The following is a 23,914-nucleotide window of genomic DNA, read 5'->3' as shown; positions in this document are numbered from 1 at the left end:
CGGCGACCTTCAAGTGACCTTGAGCCAAAAGCCAGAGCTTTTATCCGGGCCCTTAAACGAGAACATCCGGGCATCGTTGCGAGAACAAAACAAGATCACCCCAGCAACCAGTCAAAAGTTAAGAAAATGGGGTCTCAGGACCCCAACCCTTTGTACAGGACCGCATTACATACGCTAGTTAGTACCCGAACAAGTTACAGAAAATATTGCTTCCAAGCTCTTTCTAATGTTTGTTCACATCACTCAAGCTGGAACTTCTAGTACGCTGAAGCTTTATTTGTCATTTCCAAGAGCGACGTTCAAAAGGCAGATACAGGGCACCATACACTTGATTGTCATCTTTTGGCGCTGAGACAGCGTTGCCTGTGCTCTTTTGAACGCCAGCGGTCCGCGAGTTCCGCGGCGCGGGTTCTTCACCGCCTCCTTCGAGGGATGGCGCCACGCTGCATGACCAGGCCGGCAGCGTCTGGCACACCGCGGATGGTTGTTTGGCCGAGACGAGATTTGCAACGAGGTTCAGTCCAAAACTAGTTCATTCCGACTCAGTAAGTTCTCAGGCCTGCGTTGCGGCACCAATTTGCTTTGCCGGCAGCCATTTCATGCTTACATCTACTCTCGATTACGGGAGAGCCGCCATTTTTTTAAGGACTACCATGCAAACGATGACGAACGAGAAAGAAAGACATTAGCTGCTGTGTCCTCTATGCTTCAGAGGCGTGAGGCATTCCTGTGTAGCCATCGCCATAGGTTTCCGTCCCGAACAAGAAACAATGATTGCACGTTTTGTGCAAGGTTGCATCCTGTGTCATCCCCTTGCGCACATAAGGAGAATTGGTACATAGGGGTTGTGTAAAGGCAAGGATGACGAGTAGTATCTCTACTGACTTCATTCTTTCATTCATCTTTATATGACAGTTAGCAGACAACCACACTTATTTTCACGAATATACTCTTTGCACTCGTGTAAACAATACCTACCTTAAAAGGTAGAGTGGAATAAGACACAACGCTAGCGTTGGCTGTATATATTTTGCTGCGGGATGTATATATTTAATGGTTATAAATATATTTCACATCCATTGAGGACAAGGGCTTACTAGAAAAAGACGAGGAACATGAGAGCTTTTGTATACTGTACTCTTGAAAAATAGGGCTCGAAATAATAAAAAAAGATAGATGTGGTCACCTCCACAATTTCTGAAACTATTCAGGTGAACTGAAGTCCTTTTATGGAATCTGTGTGTACATCCGAGTATTGGGAGGATCGATCACCCTCCTCATTTGAAAAGTAATATTCGTCTGATCTTTTTAATCCCATGTGAATTGTTGTGCCCATGTTCTAATGCGGTTCAATGAAACAAGGGCTGACATTTACGATTCTCCAATTCGTGGCCAAACAAAAATCAGGTGCAATACTTTTATCGACGCATGCTTAGCGAGGTAGGTGATGAGGAGCCCCGGAGGTCTATAAGAATTTTCTTAGGTGCATGACCCAAGGTTGCTGCCTCTGGTAGTTTTGTACAGCCTGAGTTCTGCGTTTGCAGGTACGGGTATGTGTAATGGTGCTCTCTTAAACGAGAGGTACGGAGATCCATATCCTGCACCTCCACCAAAACTGTTACGGGTGATTGTGTGTTAATTTACAGATGAAGGCTGGCAGAGATGGTCAATCGGGAAGATAGCGGTTGAACTGCTGCTGCTCGCTGCAGAGACCGTCGTCGTCCTCTTCTTCAACCTCTCTTTTATGCCGCGTTACAATACGCGTATATTAGTCACTTATTGAGTGCTGCAGTGATTACGTCCTACGTGTAGAGATAATCAAAAGCTTCTGTACATTCGTTTTAATTAATGCGCAGACACAGTGCAAGCTCGACTGTGTGTATATTACGTTCATTGTTGCATGCAAGTTTCATACACCATGCATACGTAGCTGTGTACTTACATCTGTGGAAAAGAAAACTGTTCCATATTTAGATGTAGAATATACATATATTTCTGTAGAAGTAGATGTATCTTCAATTGCGCACGAACTTCAGGGGAGTCGAATGTTATTTCCTTTTTTTTCTGTATTTCAAAGCCACGCACACGTTCTTTATATTTTTCACCTGCTGTACAGCTTCCCCCTTCCTCGCTTTCCTCCTGGCTAACCTCGACATCGGCTATGCTCGATGCAAAAGTGAGGTTTTTGACATTAAAAATTTCACTTTATTAAGCTCCTTGATTTATTCTAACTCGGATGTAAACGATAGAAATAAAGTTAATTATATATTCTGACACTAATATACTGCGAATATTTGGCTTTCTTAATGTACAAAGAATGTTGAAGAAGACTCATAAGTGTAGTATCTTGCGACTCTCTTCCCTCATGACGTGTTTCTGGACCTTTCCGGATACTGTCTTGGGAAATTCGCTCACAAACAGCACGTATCTTGGAATCTTGTAGTGGCTCAGCTGCAAAAGAAAGTACGTTTCCGACGAGAAGCTTAGCACTGACTCGAGTCTGTGTCCTAGATAATTTAATAAAATAAGATTGACTACCAGGGTGATATTCTAGTCCAAATGAACCAATTTTAAATTCGAACTCAAACCTTAATTCAACATCCTGAATGCTTAGGGTAGTGGTCAAAAAGCCACTACATGGGCTTCAGTGGGACCACAATCCAGTACCAATGGCAGGAGCAGGCAAACACACCACAGAAAGAATGTCCCTAATGCAAACAACAAATAAAAAATATTGCGCATCAATGAGCAACACAACAAACAACAATCTCAGAGACACGACGTTATTATAGGTACAAAATAACCTTAAATATGATACATGGTGTCGTTGACATAAAGCACAAGCAAAGAATACACGATATCACAATAAACACAATATGAACACCAATTCTATACACTGCATGAAAGACTACCACCTGATGTACTGAAAGTAATGAGCAACAACTATTCAAAAGTGATTACGCTGCATTAGAGAAAGCGAAACTTTACCCGCCGTGATTGCTGAGTGGCTATGGTGTTGGGCTGCTGAGCACGAGGTCGCGGGATCGAATCCCGGCCACGGCGGCCGCATTTCGATGGGGGCGAAATGCGAAAACACCCGTGTACTTAGATTTAGGTGCACGTTAAAGAACCCCAGGTGGTCCAAATTTCCGGAGTCCCCCACTACGGCGTGCCTCATAATCAGAACTGGTTTTGGCACGTAAAACCCCATAATTTAATTTTTAGAAAGCGAAACTTTGTCACATTATTTTTCAGACTTTCGTTCATGTTTTTCTCATAGTCCCAATTTCTCGGCATACATCTTTCCACTGATCGGAAAGCCTTGGACATACACTACCGATAAAATTCTATTCCATGCTATTAAAGTCAGTAGCGCACTGCAGCACGCATCGCCTCTGCTGTTTCGTGTCGTTAGCATTAAATTTGATCAGTTTTTAAGTGGGTGCAGAAGCACTTCCAATCTCTCAGTTTTGTCCACTGTTAAGTGGCAAGTGCGATAGTATGCATCGCCGTGCTTCGAGATAAGTTTTCTTGATGATCGCTTATTGCGGAATGAACGACGGAGCTTCCGCAGTGTTTTAACGTATATCGAGCAGCATTCATTTTCCTCTAACTTAAGCTTGCAATCATTTCCCGAACTGCACTCTGCTGTCTTTCAAGCACTTTCGCTATTTCGTCTATCGTTACTCGTTTCTCTTCTTTGGCGAATGCATCAGCGGCCTCCTTGTTGACTTCAGTCGCGGCGGCCCGTGGACAAGCACTCCGAGGCTTATCTTCAATGCTTGTCTGGCCATCTTTAAAAATGGTTGACCCGTGATGATAAATAGTCATCTATAAATACAGACAAGATGGCGCCACGTACCACCAAACACCCATCCTTGTGCGCTTTCAGATTTGTGAGCCAAAAATAGTTGATCATTATTTTCAGTACGGCCCTCGAACATCGAACACACACAAAACAAAATATACTGAAAAGAAAAACAATAGCACAACAACAGCAAACAAAGAGCGGTATAACGTGCCGTAGTCGGTATTCTCAGGTTAGGAATTCATTTAAGTGAAGCGGTAAAAGAAAACGCAGCATTTGGCTCCCAGGCTTGAAGATAACGAGTATTATAAGTTTATGATTTAGCTTTGAACTAGTACCTATAAAGTTATCATTTGTGAGACTTTTGCATGGCTATGTTTGGATTGCTCCTAACTAGTGGCATTTAAGGATAAGAAACCGGAGTAAACTTACGACTGAAGTTCGCAGTACCTTCGTGCTGTTTATCCCTTCATTGCTGAGCGCTGAGAACACACAGCACGCAAAAAGCTACGAGCCGCCGACGCACCTAGACTGCCCCCAAAGCCGATCGCTCTCAAGATTGGGCCGCGCGACCGCGCGCATCAGCCACATACGCAGTTGCAGCTGGAGTAAAATGCCGCCCCCCCCCCCTCCCTCCCCTCCCTCCGATGCCTCGCAACGTGGGGTGCCTCGCGCCCAGCGAAAGACGGCACACCTTCCTGCCCGCTTTCCTCCCTTTCGCGCGGGCGAGATTGAGCCGCATCGTCGGCTCTTCTCGCGTGCTTTCACGCGCACATACAGCGTAGGGCGCACGGCGATGGTGTTATCGCCCTTGGACTTTATACGGAATCTCACGGCGACGACGATGGCGATGGAAGAAATTCGACTAGAGTGTTCGTATAATTGCTATCGCAATAAAAAATTCAACTATGGGATTTTACGTGCCAAAACCGCGATATGATTATGACGCACGCCGTAGTAAGGGACTCCGGATTAATTTTGACCACCTCTTTTTTTTCGCGCGCTTTTGCATTTCACCGCCATCGAAATGCGGCCGCCGCGGCCAGGATTCGATGCTGCGCCCTCGGTCTACTGTAGCGCAATGCCTTAGGCGCAACGCCCCCACCGCGTGTATTCGATAACCACGAGGTACACATATATGACTTCGTATCACAGCTCGGCGGTCACGTGCAGTTTAAAATGGGCGCCCGGAAAGAGAACACGTTTGACATACGATCCATGTGGTAGCCTCATTATGCACGCAGCAATATTAGGTTGTAGTTTCTGTAAACACGCGCAAGAGGCTTGCTCATTCTATATTTCCTCGTCTGTATTTACATTTATGCTGATGGTTTCCGATGCCGCTCAAGGTATTAAACTAACTTCTTTTTTTGAAAAAGTAGATGGTTGTATGAAATAAATATTGATGCGCAGCTGAAGCCCTGAGCCTTTGCACACATCGTTCGACCAGAAATGTAAATGATTCGTTAATATAGTCGGAGACCAGGCACTGGTTAACCAATGAATAGCTTTCAAATTTTCTAGGCTGTGAAAACGTGTTGGTCATGAAGGTGCGTTGTGTAATATGTGGCAGTCCTTGTTGGAATCTCCCTGCGTCTTACTTGATAAACATGGCAACGAAATATGAGAAGCCTTAAGCATGAGAGCAGTTCTCAGAAGCACTGGCGTCAAGGACTTGAAAGGATACAAACCTTTCTCTTGCAAAAATTTTTGATGTCCTCCTGGCTGAGGCTAAGTCCTGGCTTCAGCTTAATCCACGCGCATACTTCCTCCTTTTGTCCTTCGCCCGGGACGCCAACCACCTGTGAACAGTTGTAACAGGTTACCGAGTTTCTAATGTGACTGATAAACTTTGAGAGTTTGAGATAGCAATGATAGTAAAAAAAAATTATTGGACCTCATAAGATCAGCTTTATGTCAACGAAATGTTGCGTCAGCTCCGACAGCTCAAGGAGCATACGTTCTGCAACCAAGCCAGGTTAGCGCATGATATACAGTAGTGAATAGAAATATTTAATAATGTGGCTTTCGGTGAAAATTAATACATACGTACCTAAGATTTGTTATTGTTTTCGATAATGTCAAACAGGGTGTGCGCCTGTGCATCAAAAGGGACAGAGATAGATAACATTTTGTTTCTGGACGATGCCGTAAATATCTATTTTTCTATTTGTTCAATTTATGGTGCTCAAGCTGTTGTTATACCTTTACGAGTTTGTGCACGAGTGGATGCATGTTCGTTGTTTTTTTTTTCTTTGCTCTTCTCCATTGATCTCGTGTTATATATGAAACATATTAAACCTGTAGTAGCATACAAAGCCTTTTGCTCGGCTAACCTTTCCACTTACCATTAAGATTTTCCTTCACCAGCTCGCACGTATTTTGACATACTGGTTTCTTGGAATACGCAAGTTGTGTGCGCGATGGCTGGGCTATGTCGTGTGCAAAATGCAGCAGGGAAGCGTGTTAAAGTGACTATTTCACTAAGCTGGCGGTCTGGCATAGCCCAGCACCAACATTCTGAGCAGTTTAGCTCGCCGGGACCCAAAATGAAGAAATATAATATATTTTTGTTCACAACTGTAATTGTGAATACCGGTTGTTATAGTGAAGATTGATCGCAAATTTCTGACTGTCGCTGAAAATTTTCATCCCGTATACCGAGGCAGCGTGCATGAAAATGAGGTGGGCTTTGTTTTCGCATATTCCGCGTCCCCTAAAGTCGTGAAGCCGACAGTGACCCCGTTCTCCTCCAGCCAACAGCTTTAGAACCACTGGTTTCTTGTCTATATTCCCAGTAGTTGGTGAGACCACTTAATTGAGGAAAAAGCAGGCAAGCAAAAATAAGACGGCGGCCTTCACTGCGGGAGAAAGCTGCTGTCGTAGTAAATGAGTTCGGAGCCGAATGAATCGCTGAAGACTCTGACTTTTTTCGTTTGTTCTGTGTTATTCGACAAGCCGACAGTGCCTCGCTATGGATGGATGGATGTAAAACTCGAATGAAAGTCCTGAGGTACGCGACTCTGGGCCGCTCCCACGTTGGGACAGTCAGGGCATGCCCGACCACCGCATCGTGGGCCCCCTGGACAGCCCATAGTTGCGCCTCGGCATCGAGGCTCTTGATAGCGGAGAGCCGCTTGTCCTTATTGATTTGTTCCGTGCCTCGCAACGAGGGGCAACGCCAGCTCCTCGCTATTTAATAAAAAAAACTGGTTACTTATGTAATATGTATGTAAATCAGAATGACCTTCTTTCTTATTGTAGCATGGACTAGGTGAAATATATTGTCGAAAGATAATTATATATCAAATATGCATTTGTGGCAGCCATACATCCTGACTGGATCACGCCAGGAGTGGTATAACAGTATTGTTTCAAATATTAAAAAAAGTAAATGACTACCTTTGTGCAATCCTATATATAAGTTACATTATAATCACTATAAGTTACGGAACTATAAAAAACGCACGTTGTTGATATGAATCCAGCGTTTCGGCAGTATCTACAATAAGAAAGTTATTTGCACAATAATTCTACAGACAGGAAAACTCTTTTGCCTTTCAGTACTATTATGACTTGCATATGTCTGTGACTTTAGACTTGAGCCGACCTATCACCATTGCTTGGGCGTTCCCTGACCAAGTAGCCTTGGCGTCATAAAACTCAATAAACCATGATCATCCTCATGAGAGTGGCTTGTTAGGCTAATTGGTACATGGTTATACTGGGAAAATGCCAGCAAACTTGAAAAAGGCAGAACTGGAGAGGCAGACATAGACAAAGTGACAGGAAGGTGGCTGTACTAACAACTGAACTTTATTCTTGAAGAAAACGTCCCCCAAGTCTGTATTAAACATGCGCAAGGCACAACATATCATATACATGGTAATCACTTTATCTATAAACGGCAACACTGATCAAGAAATAGAAGAACCAAGAAAAAGCTTCAATTTCTTGACCAGTGTTGCCATGCATAGATAAGGTGATTACCATGGACATGATATGTTGTGCCTTGCGCACGTTCAATACGGTCTTGGGGGACGTTGTTTTCGAGAATAAAGTTCAGTTGTTAGTCCAGCCACCTTCCTGTCGCTTTGTCTCTGTCTGCCTCTCGAGTTCTCCCTTTTTCAAGTTTGCTGTCATTCTCCTAGTATAATCCTCATCATCATCATCATGTCACATTACCAAGGTCCTAATTTGTATTAGTGCTCACTCGCCTGCACTTCTTGCACGGAGGGATGGGTGTAGAGGAAGTTCTCGATCTCCTGCGGGTGCACATGCTCATCCCCACGCACGATCACGTCCCTCATGCGACCCAGGATGGCCACCCGTCCATCTTCAGCCATCATGGCGCAGTCACTGAATAATGTGCGAGGCCCACTTTATCTCCACCACTTGCGTGCGCAAGTACACTTGCGCGGAAATCGAAACAGAAGTACATGCAAGAAAGCAAACTGCTCTGCTAATTTGTACATGTTCATAGCTAAAACCCAAGCCCGGAAACAGCACAGGGCAAGAGTGACAATCGGACAAGTGCCTGTGAGCACCTGTCTTATTGTCTGGTTCTAATGAGCTGTCCAACTGGACAGGTGCTCGTGTGCAGGTTGAACATCTGCTAAATTGCCTCTATTGTCCTTTCTTGTTTTTGTGCTTGGTTTTTAGCTATCAAAAGTGCACTCATAGTGCGGGTCACTATTAGGTTTATAATATCTAATGAATCGCTCTTTTAGGTGGCCCCTCTGCATACGTCATCTTTACAGGATAGTAAGACGTCATGCTTTGTGCAGTACCTCATTTCTATTGCATTCTGTACCTGAACTCAAAATCAAATTATGCAGTTTAACGTCTCAAAACGACACATGAGATATGAGAGATGCAGTAATGAAGAACTCCGGATTATCTTAAACAACCTGCGGTTTTTTAACCTGGACCCAAATCTCAGTATATGAGCGTTTTTTGCATACTACCCCCAATGAAAATCGACCGCTACGGTTGTAAGTGAATCCGCTACCTCCTGCTTCAGCATCAGAATACATTACTGGCGCGAAAAATGTGTGTGCACCGTTTTAGTTTTGGAACAGAACAGCTGTTATGGTGAGGATGCTGGGATTTCACTGTCAAGCTTTCTTTTTGTCATTGGTGGGCACAGTTGTGCGAAGTTAACCCACTTAGTGTGCAGCTGCCTCTTGTCAACAACAGGGAAATATGAAATAATATTAGAGCGTAGATAAGGCCATATATGCATACTAAAGTATATGTTGGGGGCCTTTTTTCGTAGGTTTGCACAAATGAAAGCCGATCAACGTCAATGTGCAAATATCAGATGACTATACAGACGCTGTCATAATTTTCAGGAAGATTTCGTTGTCTCCTCGTCACAATTTGAAACAAATTCATTTCACTGTGTTAGGGCACGAATCTGATTGGTGCAAGGAACATGCAAGGTCTAGCTTTTCTTTTAAGCACGCTGAGCAAGTACTAAGCAGACCTGACCCAGTGTGGTACCAGCCATGTCGTATGGCTTCTTTAGTCTTCTTTTCTTCCTTGAAGTAGCCCTTGAAGACCGCGTAGCCTCGGACACACAGCTCGCCCCTCTGATCAGCGGGAACAATCCTGTTTTTATCGTCCACGATCTTTACCTTGAAAAGGAATCGTAACAAAAAATGTGGTTGATCCCTCTTATATAGGAATCGGTATAGAACACGAAAGTGAAACGTGTCTTCACAGAAGTAGTGTAATGTTTATTGCACATTGATATATAATGTCTATTGGTGTTTTGTGGCTAAAGCGCCCTTAGGCGTTGATGCACCCACGCTGACGCCTGGTGGCACGTCTCCTCCATCACGACTACCAACGTCGATGACCATGAGCAACCGTCGTGCATATGGAAGCTGCACTACGCTGCACACGCTAGCACAACGCGAAAGACGAAGCACGTAACTGACACACTAATACAACGCGCAAGACAAAGCACGTAACTGAATCGTCACCGAGTCAAATCAGCGCGTACAGCGCGTCGTAATTGCAGCCTCCGCGATCAACTTCAGAAACATTTTCAGAGCTAATTGCGGAGGCCACGCTCCGCTGTGCTGAGTACGGTGAACGCCACCTAGGTGGCGTTGGTAGTGCTTCTTGATGCCAGCGTCCCTTCGAATGCTGGCATCGAGGCGTCGTAGTGCTGAGACCACCGAAGCGTTCACTGTCGGTGCGCGTTAGTGTCATAATGCAGTACTTCTCTTTTCTGCTCGTAGGCGGCGGCACCGCCCCGAGCAAGAGCGCGGGTACACGGAGGAGTGTTAGATATATAAGGCGCGTCTGTGTAGCTGTCTGCAAATGCGTTTGTGGCGCAATGGGTTAAACGCTCGGCGATCTATCGTCGCGGACCGAGAGGTCGTGGGTTCGATTTTCAAATTTTGCATGTTTGTGGAACTTTTTCTTCTGGTTTCTTTCTTTGTATTATGTTCGTGTACATTGTAAGCTGACGTATTTCCGTGACGGAAATACGTCAGTGAAGTCTTGGTGGACCCCGGCATAAAACACTTTCGTGTTAAAAAAAAATATGCAGACTCAATTCCCGTCGACACCTACGTAATGCGAAGCATGATTGGTTTGGCAGAGAATGGTTGTTATGAATGATATAAGTGTTCGGCAGCGAACTGTTGATGCTTTTGCGACGTGCGCATTCTATATATACGACATATATACATGATGATTATGGTTGCCCAGGGGCATATACCCACTGGCACATGCATATTAGCACTGGTATGTGCATGTCTAGAAATCCGCAGCGAGTACAATGTGCGTTTTTAGAGCGTTCTGCGTTGATCCCGAGCAGAGCGTGACCGCACCCGATTGACGTCAGAGATTTTATGTCAGCTGCACATGTCGAGCATTATCGTGTTTCGCGAAAGAGGCCAGATGCCCGTTACAGAAAAGTGGGCTGAACTCGTCAAGAATTATTCGCATTCAAACTTTTATACGTCAAATATTCGTTCAATATCTGTTCAATATCCGTTCAATTTCTGTTAGCTGTCCCAAGCTTTGGATACGTTGAACACAAGTATGCAATATAAAACATTAGTTAAAACTACGTAGTTAAGAATAAAGACATTAAGTTTGTTGATATGAATTAACCCTGCGGGATCGCATATAGTCTCGCAGTTGAAGAAAACATTCCCTTGTTCGTCCAGAACTTGCGCTTCGATGAAAATGTGGTTGCCTTGAAACCGTCACTATCACCGGCCGTTTACATGAACCAGACAAGAACTGGTTGAGTCGTCTTGTCACGCTGAGATTTTCCGGTCATGCTCATGTAAAGGCTAGCCGGTCGGGCTCAGCGAGCGTCGAGTCTGGCTGAGCCAGTACGACTGCACAATTTAGAGTGAACCAGCCCGACCCATCTGAATTGCACATGTAAACGCGGCCGGGTTGGGTCAGTGGTTCGAAGCCTGCAGTGATTACCCGAAGCGAAAGTCTTATCTCTGGCATCGACGCAGGCTGCCGCACTGATCTCGGCCGGTCATGTACGAATTCATGTACACACTGTCGAGTTGGGCCGTCTGAGGCCGACTTCTAACTTGACCCGCTCCTGATGGATTCATATAACCATAGCCTACGTTTGACACGAGTACCAGTGTGTTAAGCACTGATTATTCCATGGTGTGTCATATATTTCTAGAAAGTTATCGCAAATACAAAGCTATTCGACGGTACATAGTTTTCTTTCAAGGTTGTTCAACGTTACAAAGTTATACTTTTGTTTCCGAAGGAACAAGAACACCACTATGCGAGTACTGGCTCCCACGGTGGATAACGAAAAAACGTGGGGCTGTTAGACTTCTACTTAGAACAGCATTACTGACAGTGAACACTAGTTCGCACTCACCTCAACGTGGTCTAAGGGCCTTCCCACCGAAGTTATCCACTGATTAGCAGGTTCGTTCGGGTCATTCGCTGTAATTATTGGACTCGTTTCCGTTGTGCCATACAATACCTGCACAAGTAGATGTGTTGATGACAAATCGTAGAAAGGAAATACAAAGGAAATCGTAATCGTAGAAAGGAAATCGGAAAGGAATGTATGTATTCATAGAGCAGACTACTTAAGGTAGCGGTTAAGCAGAATTTGTAACTCACGATCGATTAGAACGATTTCAATCTAAAATGTTTCTTTGTGTATATGTGTAGTCATAACCTTTGTTTTTCGCACAGAATGCTCTAGATTGTGACCGGCAGTGGTACTTCAATAACCATGGCGTACTTCTACCAAGTAGAGGGTCGTATATTCGATTCCCGGCGTAGGTGAGTGTATTCCGATGGGTTCGGAGTGTTACAGTGTTACACCCCTCTCCCCCCATAGCCGTCATCCCTGGTAGCCATAGCGTAACTTTCGGGAGTGAAAGACTGTCTATTTCTGTTTCACTCTGAAAATAAAGTAACCTACTTACGTGGATTCGTTTCGCATTGAGCTTTTCCGTGATGCCTTTTGCCAAGTGGTTTGGGCACGGTGCACCAGACACGACAGCTGCATTTATGTTCGCTAGTGTTAGCTTTCAGCTTTGGAACTATCCTCAGTTCTTTTGATGAAGGAAGTCAAGTTCCTATAGCACTTCCAATCCAGCGGATTGAAAAAATAAACTTTTCAATGAAAATGTTTCTCAAATCTGGTGCCGCAGAAATTATTCAAAATCATTAGTGTCTCTGACCAATCTTAAGCTTAATTACATATAGCTATGAATAACTGGACCCAATAAATGTCTCACAGTAATTGCGAACATTTTCTCCGTGGAGCCGAGGCTCGCCTTTACAGTAAGAAAAAATTACTTGATGTTCGTGCTATCACTGAATGTAGAGTTTTGCGAAAAACGCCTTATGCGCACAGACTGAGAAACGTGACATGGTAGGAACGTTCTCATTCCTAAATAAATAGACAGCTATGAGTGACAGAAATTCAGCCGCATAACAAAGGAATATTTTCTAGATTAAACAGGCGGAATTGTTTATTTAAAGTAATTCTTCATATTCGAATTTGTAACGACTGCTGGATGTAACACATCAAGCAGTCAAGATTTCCTGAAGTATGCTGTTCTCTAAGACGAATTATGTCAAATAAGCTAGAAATGTTTCGAATACTTGCAAATGGTATTGTTATTTTATACCTACACTTACACAGAAGCATTCACTATTCTTATTACCTCAGTATTATTGCAGACAACTATCTCAAGCACGAAATATAGAAAAAAATTTAATCGCACCTGTTCGAACAGATGAAACGTCGTAACAACCGTGTTCCACATGCTGTAGCATGTCAATGTACATGGTTGGTGTGGCATAGATGAAAGTGCACCTGCAGAAGGCAGACACACATTCTACGAATAACGAACTAGAACTCCTGCACAAAAACCCTGCACATAACATACGTACTTATCTGTTGTAATACTCTCCAAAGCAGCAGCGGCGCTGAAGCTTGGCGCCGGCATTACAGCCGTAGACCCGAAAATGGCCGCCGACATTGTGCCAGCGACGCAGCCAAAGCAGTGAACCAATGGAACGTTCAGACAAATCACCTCTCCCTGCGAGAATTCAAAGGTGCCATCAAAGTGTGCTATAACATTGTGATATGCCAGATATCACAATTTATATTTCATTGATAAAGCTCAGCACGTCCGTTTGTTCTCATGATTCATACAACTTTATTTTTTTTTGCGTATGTATCAACCTTTGTGCAGTTCCCTTATTGTGTTCCATGATGCTTAGTTGTCTTGTACTTCATATGATCTTTTCCGAATTGCAGTATCTTGCGATCTTATATCTGTGACCACTAGTTTCGTACTTAGCTCTATCTTGCAGTTATGTTTTTTATTGTTACCCTAATTTGTATAAACTTTTGTATTTGACCCCCTTACACAATGCCTCTGTTGAGGCCTGTAAGGTATCTGTAAATAAATAAATAAATAAATAAATAAATAAATAAATAAATAAATAAATAAATAAATAAATAAATAAATAAATTGCTTCAGCACAAGGGTACAGTTACAACATCGGTGGTATAGCAACGGATGTGTTTCTCAACCTACTAAGTATCACAATAAACAAGAAAAAAAGACGTATTAGTTCCGGCGGTGCCTTCCTAAGCAAAATGAACTCGCGTGTAGATATGCAATCTTTCTCTTTATAAATGACACTCTCCATTTTTGTAAAATTTTATAAGTGTATATGCGAGATAGTCATCGCGTATATAGCATAGCCTTTGGCAAAACAAAAATAGTACCTCCGATATTTTGGTCCTTTCAAAATAAAAACTTTGCGTGGACAGCTCAGTATAGTGCGTGTGTCCTGAGTGGGTGGAGTCCTTCAGTCATAACGACAATTTCTTTGAGCGAACTATGCGCTTGCATGTACACATCGTTCGCGTTTCAGATATGCTATCCAATTTAGTATACCTGCTTGTGTAGGTTGAGCCGCCGGCCTACAAGATAGGCGTTGTTCACTATGTTGAAGTGAGACAGCTGTGCCGCCTTGGGCTTTCCTGTTGTTCCCTGCGTATGATAACTCCATCAGCACAATTTAAAACTAACACCCAGGTCACAAAAATCGCATTGCGTCATGCTGAGGCGTATATTAAACGATATGAAATGCCTCTTACAATGCATGCCACGTTGACATAGTCATCAGAAGTAATCGATGCTTTTACGGTCCCTCCGAAGGGCTCGGCCTCTCTCCGGCAACAAAATACTCACACTAGTAGGAAACGTAATTTTTTTACTAATAATCAAAATTTCCAAACGTTAGCACTTCCTTAACCGTAATGCTAAGAATAAACGTCTTTCTAATAGTGTTAGCATTAACAGGTAAACAGTGGCGAGATGTTTGCGAAATTAGCGATGTCGCAGGAAACGACTTCGGGAATGAGAGTGGCGTAACACCATCAGTTAAAATGCGGCTTAAATACAGCTTCTGAAATCCACGTAACAGGTCGAGCCACGGCGTATACTAAATCGAGCTGGCATTTCATAAGTACAAGATACGAATTCAACGGCAAAACGTGTCTCTCTAATGAATATCGAACAATGCTGTGTTTTAGAGATACTCTTACTGATGTGAACTGTAGGTTGACAGCGTCGTCCATCTGCAACTTGGAAGCAGTACAGCGCAAGGCACGGAGGTGTTCACTCGTAACAGACTCCATCAGATCGGCAAACTTAACCGTACCTCTGCAAAGCGAAAATTTTTATTTTGTTTCTTTTGTGAGCTTTATTTCTTGTTGGTGAGGAGCAACATTAGCTGTAAGCAGGAAAAAAATTATAAAACCATATATACCACATTCTAATAAAGGTATAGGGGTACCACATAAAACTTCTCAAGCAAAACGTTCTACTCAAATTGTTTCACGAATGAGTTACAATTTGCGCCTGGTAAAGCACAGGTCTGATTCCTTGAGCTGATTGTCAACAGAAAAGAAGTAGATCACATGACGAACACTTTTGACTCCGTAACATTGAAGTCTGTATTTGCACCAAAAATAACAGCGAAATAAAGGAAAATAGATCGCCCTTCTGTCGGTTCACATTAGTTCACTCTTCTATTCCCCAAGCGAGCCATCAAGCAGAGCAGCAATGTTCATATAAGAGATTTTTTTTTTTTGCTAGAAATGGAAGAAAGTCTTACGGTTTTGCTGTTTCTCCAATGACTATGACGTGCTTCAGGCTGGGTAGCCTGCAAACGAAAGATTATTCAATGAGCTCGCTTGCGCCACCACTGTGGAGTCACCTAGAGAAATGTAAGCGCCGTAAAGAATTTCCACCAGCAACGCTCATAATTTATGCACGGTTTGTCGCGTGGCTCAGTAAAACCATTTAAGTAAAATCTACTTCGTTCGCTATGGGATAATCTTGAATGCGTAGACACTTGCCTCTTATCCTATATATGCCAAAACGACAATGAATGTGTGAACGAGACATTTGTGTTGACAGCCACCTCACGAACCACTCAGCCTATTTAGAATGCGCCGCTTGTCCGACTCAGAGACAGTCAACCGTTGCATAGAGAACACTTTGGCTTAAGATTTAGGTCAAGAAAAGGGTTGATCTAGAGAAAGAGACTGAGACCACATGATTAAAAATCGCCTCACACTGCTTTTTCACGAAGACATCTCAGCTCGCTCGCTGTTAACGCCATGGTGCTTGCGATTTTACACTTCGAGCTCACTGTATTCGCAGGCCGGGAGTCTTGCTCACAAGATAAGTAATTGAATGAGTAAAGAATCAGATAAAATTGCGCTGAAAATGGGACATGCAAAGAACGCATACATGCTGCGCTGGTCGTTCTTTGCATGTCCCGACCAGCGCAGCATGTGGGCGTTCTTTGCATGTCCCATTTTCAGCGCAATTTTCTCTGATTCTTTACTCATTCAATTACTTATCTTGTGAGCAAGACTCCCGGCCTGCGAATAGAGGGAGCTCGAAGAAGAACGCACACATGCTGCGCTGGTCGGGGCGAAATGCGAAAACACCCGTGTACTTAGATTTAGGTGCACGTTAAAGAACCCCAGGTGGTCCAAATTTCCGGAGTCCTCCCACTGCGGCGTGCCTCATAATGAAATCGTGGTTCTGGCACGTAAATTTCCTGAATGACACCAGTTTGGAGATATGCGCCATCAAACTCGCCGTAAGAATGTACTGTTGTCCCATTTACTTTTTAAATGCTAAACATTTCTTAGCGAACATTTGCCACTTTGAAGGTATCTATCTATCTATCTAGCCGCCTACGTCTTGGTGCTCTCGTGGTCGTTTCGTTAACTTTGTATTTTCCCAAATTGGCAAAAAATGAAAACAGTGCCAGACGAACATATATGATAGGTCATGAAACAGCCGCCTAAAATGGCAATGACCTAGCCAAAAACATTAACACTCAAAAGCCACTGAAAGGGGTTCGGACATGGGTACTAAGGAAAGGAAACGCTAAGGAATGATGGTAGAAGTCATAGTCATGAGCATGACTCTGCAAAAGTGACAATGACTCAGCGAAGAGAGATTAACACTCAAAACCCACTGAAATTGGTTCGGACGTGGGTGCCAAGTGAAGGAAACACTAAACGATGATGGTAGAAGTCATAGTCTTGAGCATGACTCAGCAAGAATGACAATGACTTAGCGAGAAAACATTAACGCTCAGAACCCACTGAAATGAGTTCTGACGTGGGTACTAAGTGAAAGAAACACTAAAGGATGATGGTAGAAGTCATAGTCTTGAGCATGACTCAGAAAAAATGACAATGACTCAGCGAGAAAACATTAACACTCAAAAACCACCGAAATGGGTTCGGACGTGGGTACTAAGTGAAGGAAAAGGCTAAAGGTTGATGATCGAAGTCATACTCATGAGCACGACTAAGGCTTTCGCCTTAAGGTTGCTTAGGTCTAGCTAAAGGGATTCCTGAGGAACTCATGCATGTCATGTAGGTCATGAAACAGCCACCTACGTCTTGGGGCTCGCATGGTCGTTTTGTTAACTTGGTAGGCTCCCCGCACACTGCATCGCATAACATCGATTTCCACAGGGCGTGGGATCTGCCGGCGTTTTGTTAGCACAATGCTCTTTCATGCCTTGAAGCAACAAAGTAATTAACTGAAACGCCCATGTATTTGTTCCACGTTTAGAACAATAATATCTCGAAACTGGTGTAATCCTGGAAATTCATTTCAAGTGGATAAATTTTGGAAACTCACCGGCTACAATTCGTAAATTTCAATATGTGCAATAAAGTAATTAATTAAGAACATAATTGGTGAACTTTCATTCATTAGTTGAATATGTGTTTTGATTTCTCGTGTTAGTAATGTCCACTTCTTCGAATAATAAAGCTCAAGTACAAGAATTATGCTACCTCATACAGGCGATTTATATAAATTCTGTACATAAAGATGATCACCCCCTTTATGAAACGCCTATGTAGCGGTAGAACAGTGCATTGTTAAGAAGAGGTGAATTACGGTTTCAGTGTCGCAGATGCGCCTTGTGTCATCGCGTACCGGCTTCTTTACACGCACTAACCTCATAGCTATATTTGGAGAACCTTTAATTTATTCTGTCTGCCTTTAACTGAGTTTCATAAGTTGCCAGCTTTTATTATGATTTGCTATTACCTCTAATCTGTACTTACATTAGGCACAAGTTCTCGACCAATCAATGAAAGTTGCTAAGCTCAGGCAAATAAATGAAAGATATCGTCATCTTCGCACTTAACTCAGGAATGAAATAATAAAATTTCTTTGCTCTTTGAACCTTAAAAACGCCGGAATATATTCACTCACCGTAGTGAACTGACTAGCATACCTTGCACTCTTGAGATTCCCAAAAGAGCTCGATGTTAACTCCGGCGCCAATTTAACGAGCAACTTGTAGTAGTCCTGTTTCGAAAACTGCTCCGACAAAACCACAGCTTTGCAGTCCGTCTGAAATGAATTCGAGTAATATAAACCCGATCCTCTGGGACCACCCCGTTTATGCTCACGTGATTCAGGCAGTGCTCCAGTTCATGAATTTCGTAGGTCGTGTTCACGTTGACCTGTCGAAATAGAAGAGTTCCCGTAAATTGCTGTATAGAACGCAAGACTATGTGAACATCTGAGTCAATGGCGCTGCAAATGCTTACCAATACTAAACCTGCCTTGGCAGCAGCAAACAACACGACGGCCCATTCATACATGTTGGGTGCTATAATTGCTATTCTGGAGCCAATGCCCAGCTTCAGCGATATCAGGGCGGCTGCAAAGTGGTCAATCTGCAAGTAGGAAAAGCGCACTGAGTCATAGTTTTGTCAATAGCTGCCTGATTGATTTCTTGCGAAGATACGGGCTGCCTACGCTGATCAACCTTGAACTTAGGAGAAGCATTTAGCCGGCAAAAGCTTCATCATTCCCTCTAGTCGATTATCGCGGTGAATAGAAAGAGGAACCTTCGGCTGAAAACAGTTTTTTCGCTTCACCACAGCGTTCTGGGTAAGTGATGAAATGGAGTCAATAAGGAGTTGGGGGGAGACCATAATTGGGTGTAATGGCTTAAATTTTAAAGGAAAACAGTTTGAAAGAATGCGTTAACCACATGACTTGACAAACGGTGGCGCAGCTCTCGGTTACTGCTTCTGTCTCAACACTCTCGTGGGACGATAGCCATTACATTTCACACTGCGAGTCTGTACGCGAGTTTCGTGCTCGAGATATTGTAAAACTGACAGACTGCAGCGAAACGGCTTGCTTGTGGGCGCTCCGATTTTCGATAACGCTGAGCAGAGTACAGGAGTAAATGGGAAGTGCATGCTATGCCACAACCGGTATTCAATACAGAAATCTGGTAGTAAAGTCGTTCAACGACTTTCTCAGACCAAAATATCGCTGAATGCAACAGGCAATAGCGAGGACATGCATTGCTCTCACATCCGTCTTATACTCGGCGTACGTCTTCCTGATGGACTGGTGGCAGGACACGATGGCGAGATTGTCACCCCATGCTTCCGCTGTCCTGTCAATAACGTCACCTATTGTGTAAGAAAAGAGGCGCTCCTTTCCGGGTCGGTGGTAGTAGCTTAGCTTCGTCATCGCTCTTCTGAAAGTAATAAAAAGGAGTGATGGCTCCAGTTTCGTAGCCGTCACACTTTGCGGTCGCAAACTTTTGTGCAAAACATGCTGTAGCTTCAAACGAACAAGGTTCAGCTCAACGGCATTGCAAGGTTCCCCTTATATTCCAACGCAAACATAATCGACAATTTCAAATAGTGAGTTCTCGTATCGAATATTCGCCCTATCCTACTCCATACCAATTCTGCAATGGGTGCCGATTAAGACAGCTACGTGAGAAACTCATTTAGAAGGCAGTTAAAAAAAAACTACATTTTTTCCCTCTCGGTTGAAGCTGCTGCAAACACGCGTGGATATTTCCGGAACTGTTTAAAGGGACACTAACGACAAAGAATGACACAGTTTAAACTGATTAAGTATTCTTTCAAAGCACCATTTTACTTCAGCTTGCGGTAATCGGTTGAAATTCAAAGTTTGATTTTTCGAATTTCGCGCCGAAACCGCAGCGTAGGTACGTCAGTGTGACGTCACGGCATTTCAAGGTGTGTTCTCGTATTTCGGCCAGAGTTGGTGCATCAAAAAGTTCTCTAAACTTGCTAAGTTCGGTATCTGGCCTTTTTTTTACAGTACAATGCAATTTATCTTTGCTGACAAAAATTTTTCTAGGCCCGAGCAGACGCCATGAAAATGTATGACGTCACGGCTAGCTGATGCGTAAACTTCAAGTTTGCGTCGCCACCGGCGTTTCGTTTTAATGCGTAAGCATTCTTTGGCGAGTACCCCAGCAAAATCGGTCCATCACGTGACGCCTTATATCTGCAAAATAAATGCATAATATGTCAAGCCAACACATGTAATAGGTATAACAGTGTAATAGTAGATTGCTGATAGCGATGGGTAGATATGCATAAGCTAAATAAGTAAGGAAAAGCGAAGTAACAGCGAGCCAAAGAATGCTTCCGCGGTAGTAGACGATTCTCAAAATTTATGTCGAATTTTTTTTAGTCTTTTCTGACTTACCTTTTCTCACTATATGAGTGTTTTTGTCGTCATTGTTTTTTGCTGCATTACAGAAATATAATTTACTAATACAGCTCAAATTATTTTTTCTTTTCAGTGTCTCTTTAAACTGCTGCGCACATCGCACATGCGGCTGGCATCCTCAAAGAAAGAACGCGGCATTTTAGTTGCAATGAGGAAAGCTTTCTTGTTTCGTTTTGCATGCGCTTTCTGTACGAACGCCAGAGCGGAAACTGCTTCCTTGTTTATCTGTTTACGTCATCTACAAACTCGAACGAGTGCAGTAGACACTGATAAGCAGGCGTCGCACCACGCGATACGCTGCCAAGACAGTTTTATCCTTCTTCTTATGAATGTTAATGAGAGTTTGTTAACGACTCTCGGGCATTGTTTACTGAGTCGTGCGATAACCTGATGAAAGTGACGATCAGCATTCAAGTCACCAGTACTATTTATTTAGCATTTTCTAACTTGCAGGTCAATAATTCCCATGATTTTAGTAAATGCCTCAGTTTTATCTTCCTTCAATTCGATAAGCGCAGAAATCGTGTAGTGGGCCGTGTTCGGTGTTTTCTGACCACCCGATAATATTCAAAACTGACCTGCCCTTCCAGCCAATACGAACTGACTCTTGTCGTAAAGGCCTAAGCAATATGTGATGCTATACTGATTTAAGTACAGCATGGACCTCCCAATATTAAACAGCCATAGTAAAATCGATTGCACCACGACAGACGGCTGTGTACAGGTACATGCCCTTAGCAACCGCACTGAGGACTAAACTGTCGAAAACAGTCGATTCTGGTCCCAGTTCCGGAGGCCGTTTGTTTTGATGCTCCATCAGCCTCTCTCGCAGCACACGATGACAAAAGCAGCAAAGGTAACTTGTCTTCGTGCCACTCGTACCCCCCCCCCCCCCCCCCCCAAAAAAAAAAAAAAAAAAAAAAAAAAAAAAACAAAGATACGCTATTTAGGTTCATGTACGTATATCGAACCGCTTGTTCGATCACTGGTTGCGTGGTCCTTAACTTTCTCTCAAGCTTCCTTCATTGAAGGTTAGAAAAGTAGCTTGAAAAGAACTTAACGACCACTGAAATAGCCATGTAGTCAAATACGATATGCGTAATAGATCCCAGATCAAGCGTGGTAGCCGATATTCTAGTCTAGAAATGGAGCTGGGGAGGCCATGTAATGCGCGACAGATAACCGGTGGTCTGTTCGAGTTACATAACGGGTGCCAAGGAAAACGCAGGCGAGAACGACAGCGAATTGGGTAGTGCGATGAAATGAGCAAATTCGCAGGCGTGTCAGCTAGGGTAATTACCACTTGGAGATCGTCGGGAGAGGCCTTCGTACGGCAGTGGACATGATGATAATGTTGATGATGATATCAAGCCGACGGCAAAGCGTCGAGCCAGAGGTCATAGGGTGAGGCAGTCCGATTCGACGACATTTACGTGAACTAATTTGTGACGGAAAAGATAATGCGCCTCATAGTACGAGTAGAATGGTGAAAAAGGAATTGCAGCGTCACGCAGCGTCAAGACGAGACAAGACGGTGCGCTGACTGAGGGGCGCCGACTCGGCCTAGAGTGTACTAACTCGGCTCTCTCACCTCGGTTATGCAGTCTGACCAAGTGGGCTCGACTGGTTTACCCCTTGTCAGGCTGCAACACTCAGGCTGATCTTACTTGTTGAGCCATACGATACTCCTTCAACCGTCGGTCCAATGGCGCTCGTATTAACACGAAAGTCAAATTCATCCCGACAAGCAGAAAAATTTGCTTGGAGTTTGCCGTACAATTACGCAACACGCATTCTCCAGTAATCAATACCCGACAGACGCAAGAACCATTCTACACAACGACACGAACGTCGGCTAATTGGAGAGTGCAATTTCGATGGCGGCATGCAGTATTCTATATGTGGCCACGAGACCACCGCAAACAAATTGTTTGTGTAGTGCTGAATTGAATAGTGTCGCTCAACAGGGTATGAAAGAGAGAAAATATGTTACAATGGTTTTTCTTTCCCACAATTAAGTCAACCAGTATAAACATTAATAAGTCATACTTACGCTGCACTGTAGACAAATTACTAGTCTGCATAGCGGCAGCATATTATCATTATTTCTAAGAGGCCATAATTATTCGCTAAGAGAGTGTGCACCAATCAATATAGATTTTGTTATTCTTCTTCTTCTTCTGGGGTTTTACGCGCCAAAACCAGTTCTGGTTATGAGGCACGCCGTAGTGGAGGGCTCCGGAATAATTTTGACCACCTGGGGTTCTTTAACGTGCACTACAACGCAAGCACACGGGCGTTTTTGCATTAAAGCCTTTAAGTCTGTGGCTAACGGTAATGATGATTACGCAGAATTGAAAGAAAACCTTCAGCTACAGTCGTTAAAGTTCCGCTGAATCGCCACACTTCTGAAATGCACCATTTACTGCGACATTAACGTTAAGTTAAAAAAATGAAGGGCTAACTAAGGTATCGTCTGTAGAGGTTGCCAGCGACCTACTTCCAGCTGGCACTTTTGGCTGTAAATAGGGACATAACCCACATCTGCATACAAAACCATGCTAGAACTGAGAATGCGAAAGTTACGATGTTAAGTACTTGACACATTAAAAATTACAAATTAGCAAAACTTTAATAAGCGTCAAACGCCCAGTGGCTTTCAAATACTAGCTGAGCAAGTAAGGTAACCAAGAAGCAGACCGCAAGTCATACGCAAGAATACCAGATCCATGCACGGAAGCTCACTTCTGGAACGACGCTTGTTCTGCGAAATCTGAAGCAAGTGACGGTCAGATAGAAAGCCACAGAAATAGCGAACGACTACATGGCACTAATACTGAAGTGTCGTGTGTCGGGCATCGAGCTGCATACTTGCTGACCACTTTGTGACACGTTCGGGATAAGGGTTGTCCAAGCGGTGGTCAGTACTATTAAGGGCGTTCACACAACACACGAGGGCTCTGCGAGCCACGTATTTGAGACACTTGTCAATATTTTTCTATGTGTATTACCGTAGCCCGCCAACACGATCAGTACCTAAAACAAAGTGCTCATTGAAGCTTACCTTTGACCGCTGCATGAAAAGCTGCATCTCGTAGGCACACAAATGCGACACAGGAGTCGACCTTGCGCAAAATGCCTCGCATCAACAAGAACTCGCAGCGCCAAATGCGTGCTGGCCAACGCCATCCCAGGTAGGAGCATCAAGCCTAGGACGCCAGCATGACGCGAAACTGCTGGGAACTTGCTTTTAGCAGATCGATCCAACCCAGCTGATGAGACGCAATATGTATGTTTGCCGTCAAGATGAGGAAAAGCTTTGGTCGTCGACAATATGTATCACCGCGCGGCGTGTCGGCAATGTTTTTGTGGCAAGGTGCCAGGAGGGCGGGATTGCTGATAAGGCCACCTCCTCCTCTGATAAGCGCTGGCCCAGAAGTACTACGCGCACCAATCGGGCATGCGAAAGGGGAGAGAAGAGCGTGAA

The 23,914-nt window shown here is 43.7% G+C and overlaps 1 protein-coding gene across 5 annotated transcripts; it reads right to left on the bottom strand.

Moving 5' to 3' along the window:
- Nucleotides 1–1,618: 1,618 nt before the first annotated feature.
- Nucleotides 1,619–23,872, bottom strand: LOC119460731 (medium-chain acyl-CoA ligase ACSF2, mitochondrial-like). Of its 5 annotated transcripts, none has more exons than XM_037721797.2 (16): nt 23,492–23,872; nt 19,243–19,408; nt 18,462–18,590; nt 18,321–18,374; nt 18,143–18,261; nt 15,476–15,523; nt 14,904–15,021; nt 14,251–14,346; nt 13,232–13,380; nt 13,063–13,154; nt 12,256–12,332; nt 11,694–11,801; nt 9,302–9,447; nt 8,026–8,167; nt 5,500–5,610; nt 1,619–2,451 (listed from the first exon to the last, which is right to left on the bottom strand). In XM_037721797.2, the coding sequence occupies exons 1-16, from the start codon at nt 23,629–23,631 to the stop codon at nt 2,332–2,334; spliced, it is 1,815 nt and encodes a 604-aa protein (XP_037577725.1). In that variant the 5' UTR covers nt 23,632–23,872; the 3' UTR covers nt 1,619–2,331. The 5 variants fall into 5 exon arrangements, 4 of the variants coding, with proteins under 4 accessions (XP_037577725.1, XP_037577724.1, XP_037577727.1 ...); XM_037721796.2 differs by having other exon boundaries at nt 19,243–19,411; nt 23,492–23,866; XR_005193885.2 differs by lacking the exon at nt 8,026–8,167 and having other exon boundaries at nt 2,299–2,451; nt 19,243–19,411; nt 23,492–23,869.
- Between the last annotated feature and the right edge of the window lie 42 nt (nt 23,873–23,914).

The sequence above is a fragment of the Dermacentor silvarum genome, chromosome 8 (assembly GCF_013339745.2).
Source record: "Dermacentor silvarum isolate Dsil-2018 chromosome 8, BIME_Dsil_1.4, whole genome shotgun sequence".
NCBI classification, from domain to species: Eukaryota; Metazoa; Arthropoda; class Arachnida; order Ixodida; family Ixodidae; genus Dermacentor; species Dermacentor silvarum.
The sequence above is the reverse complement of the archived record's forward strand: the minus strand, read 5'-3'. Positions and strand labels throughout refer to the sequence as shown.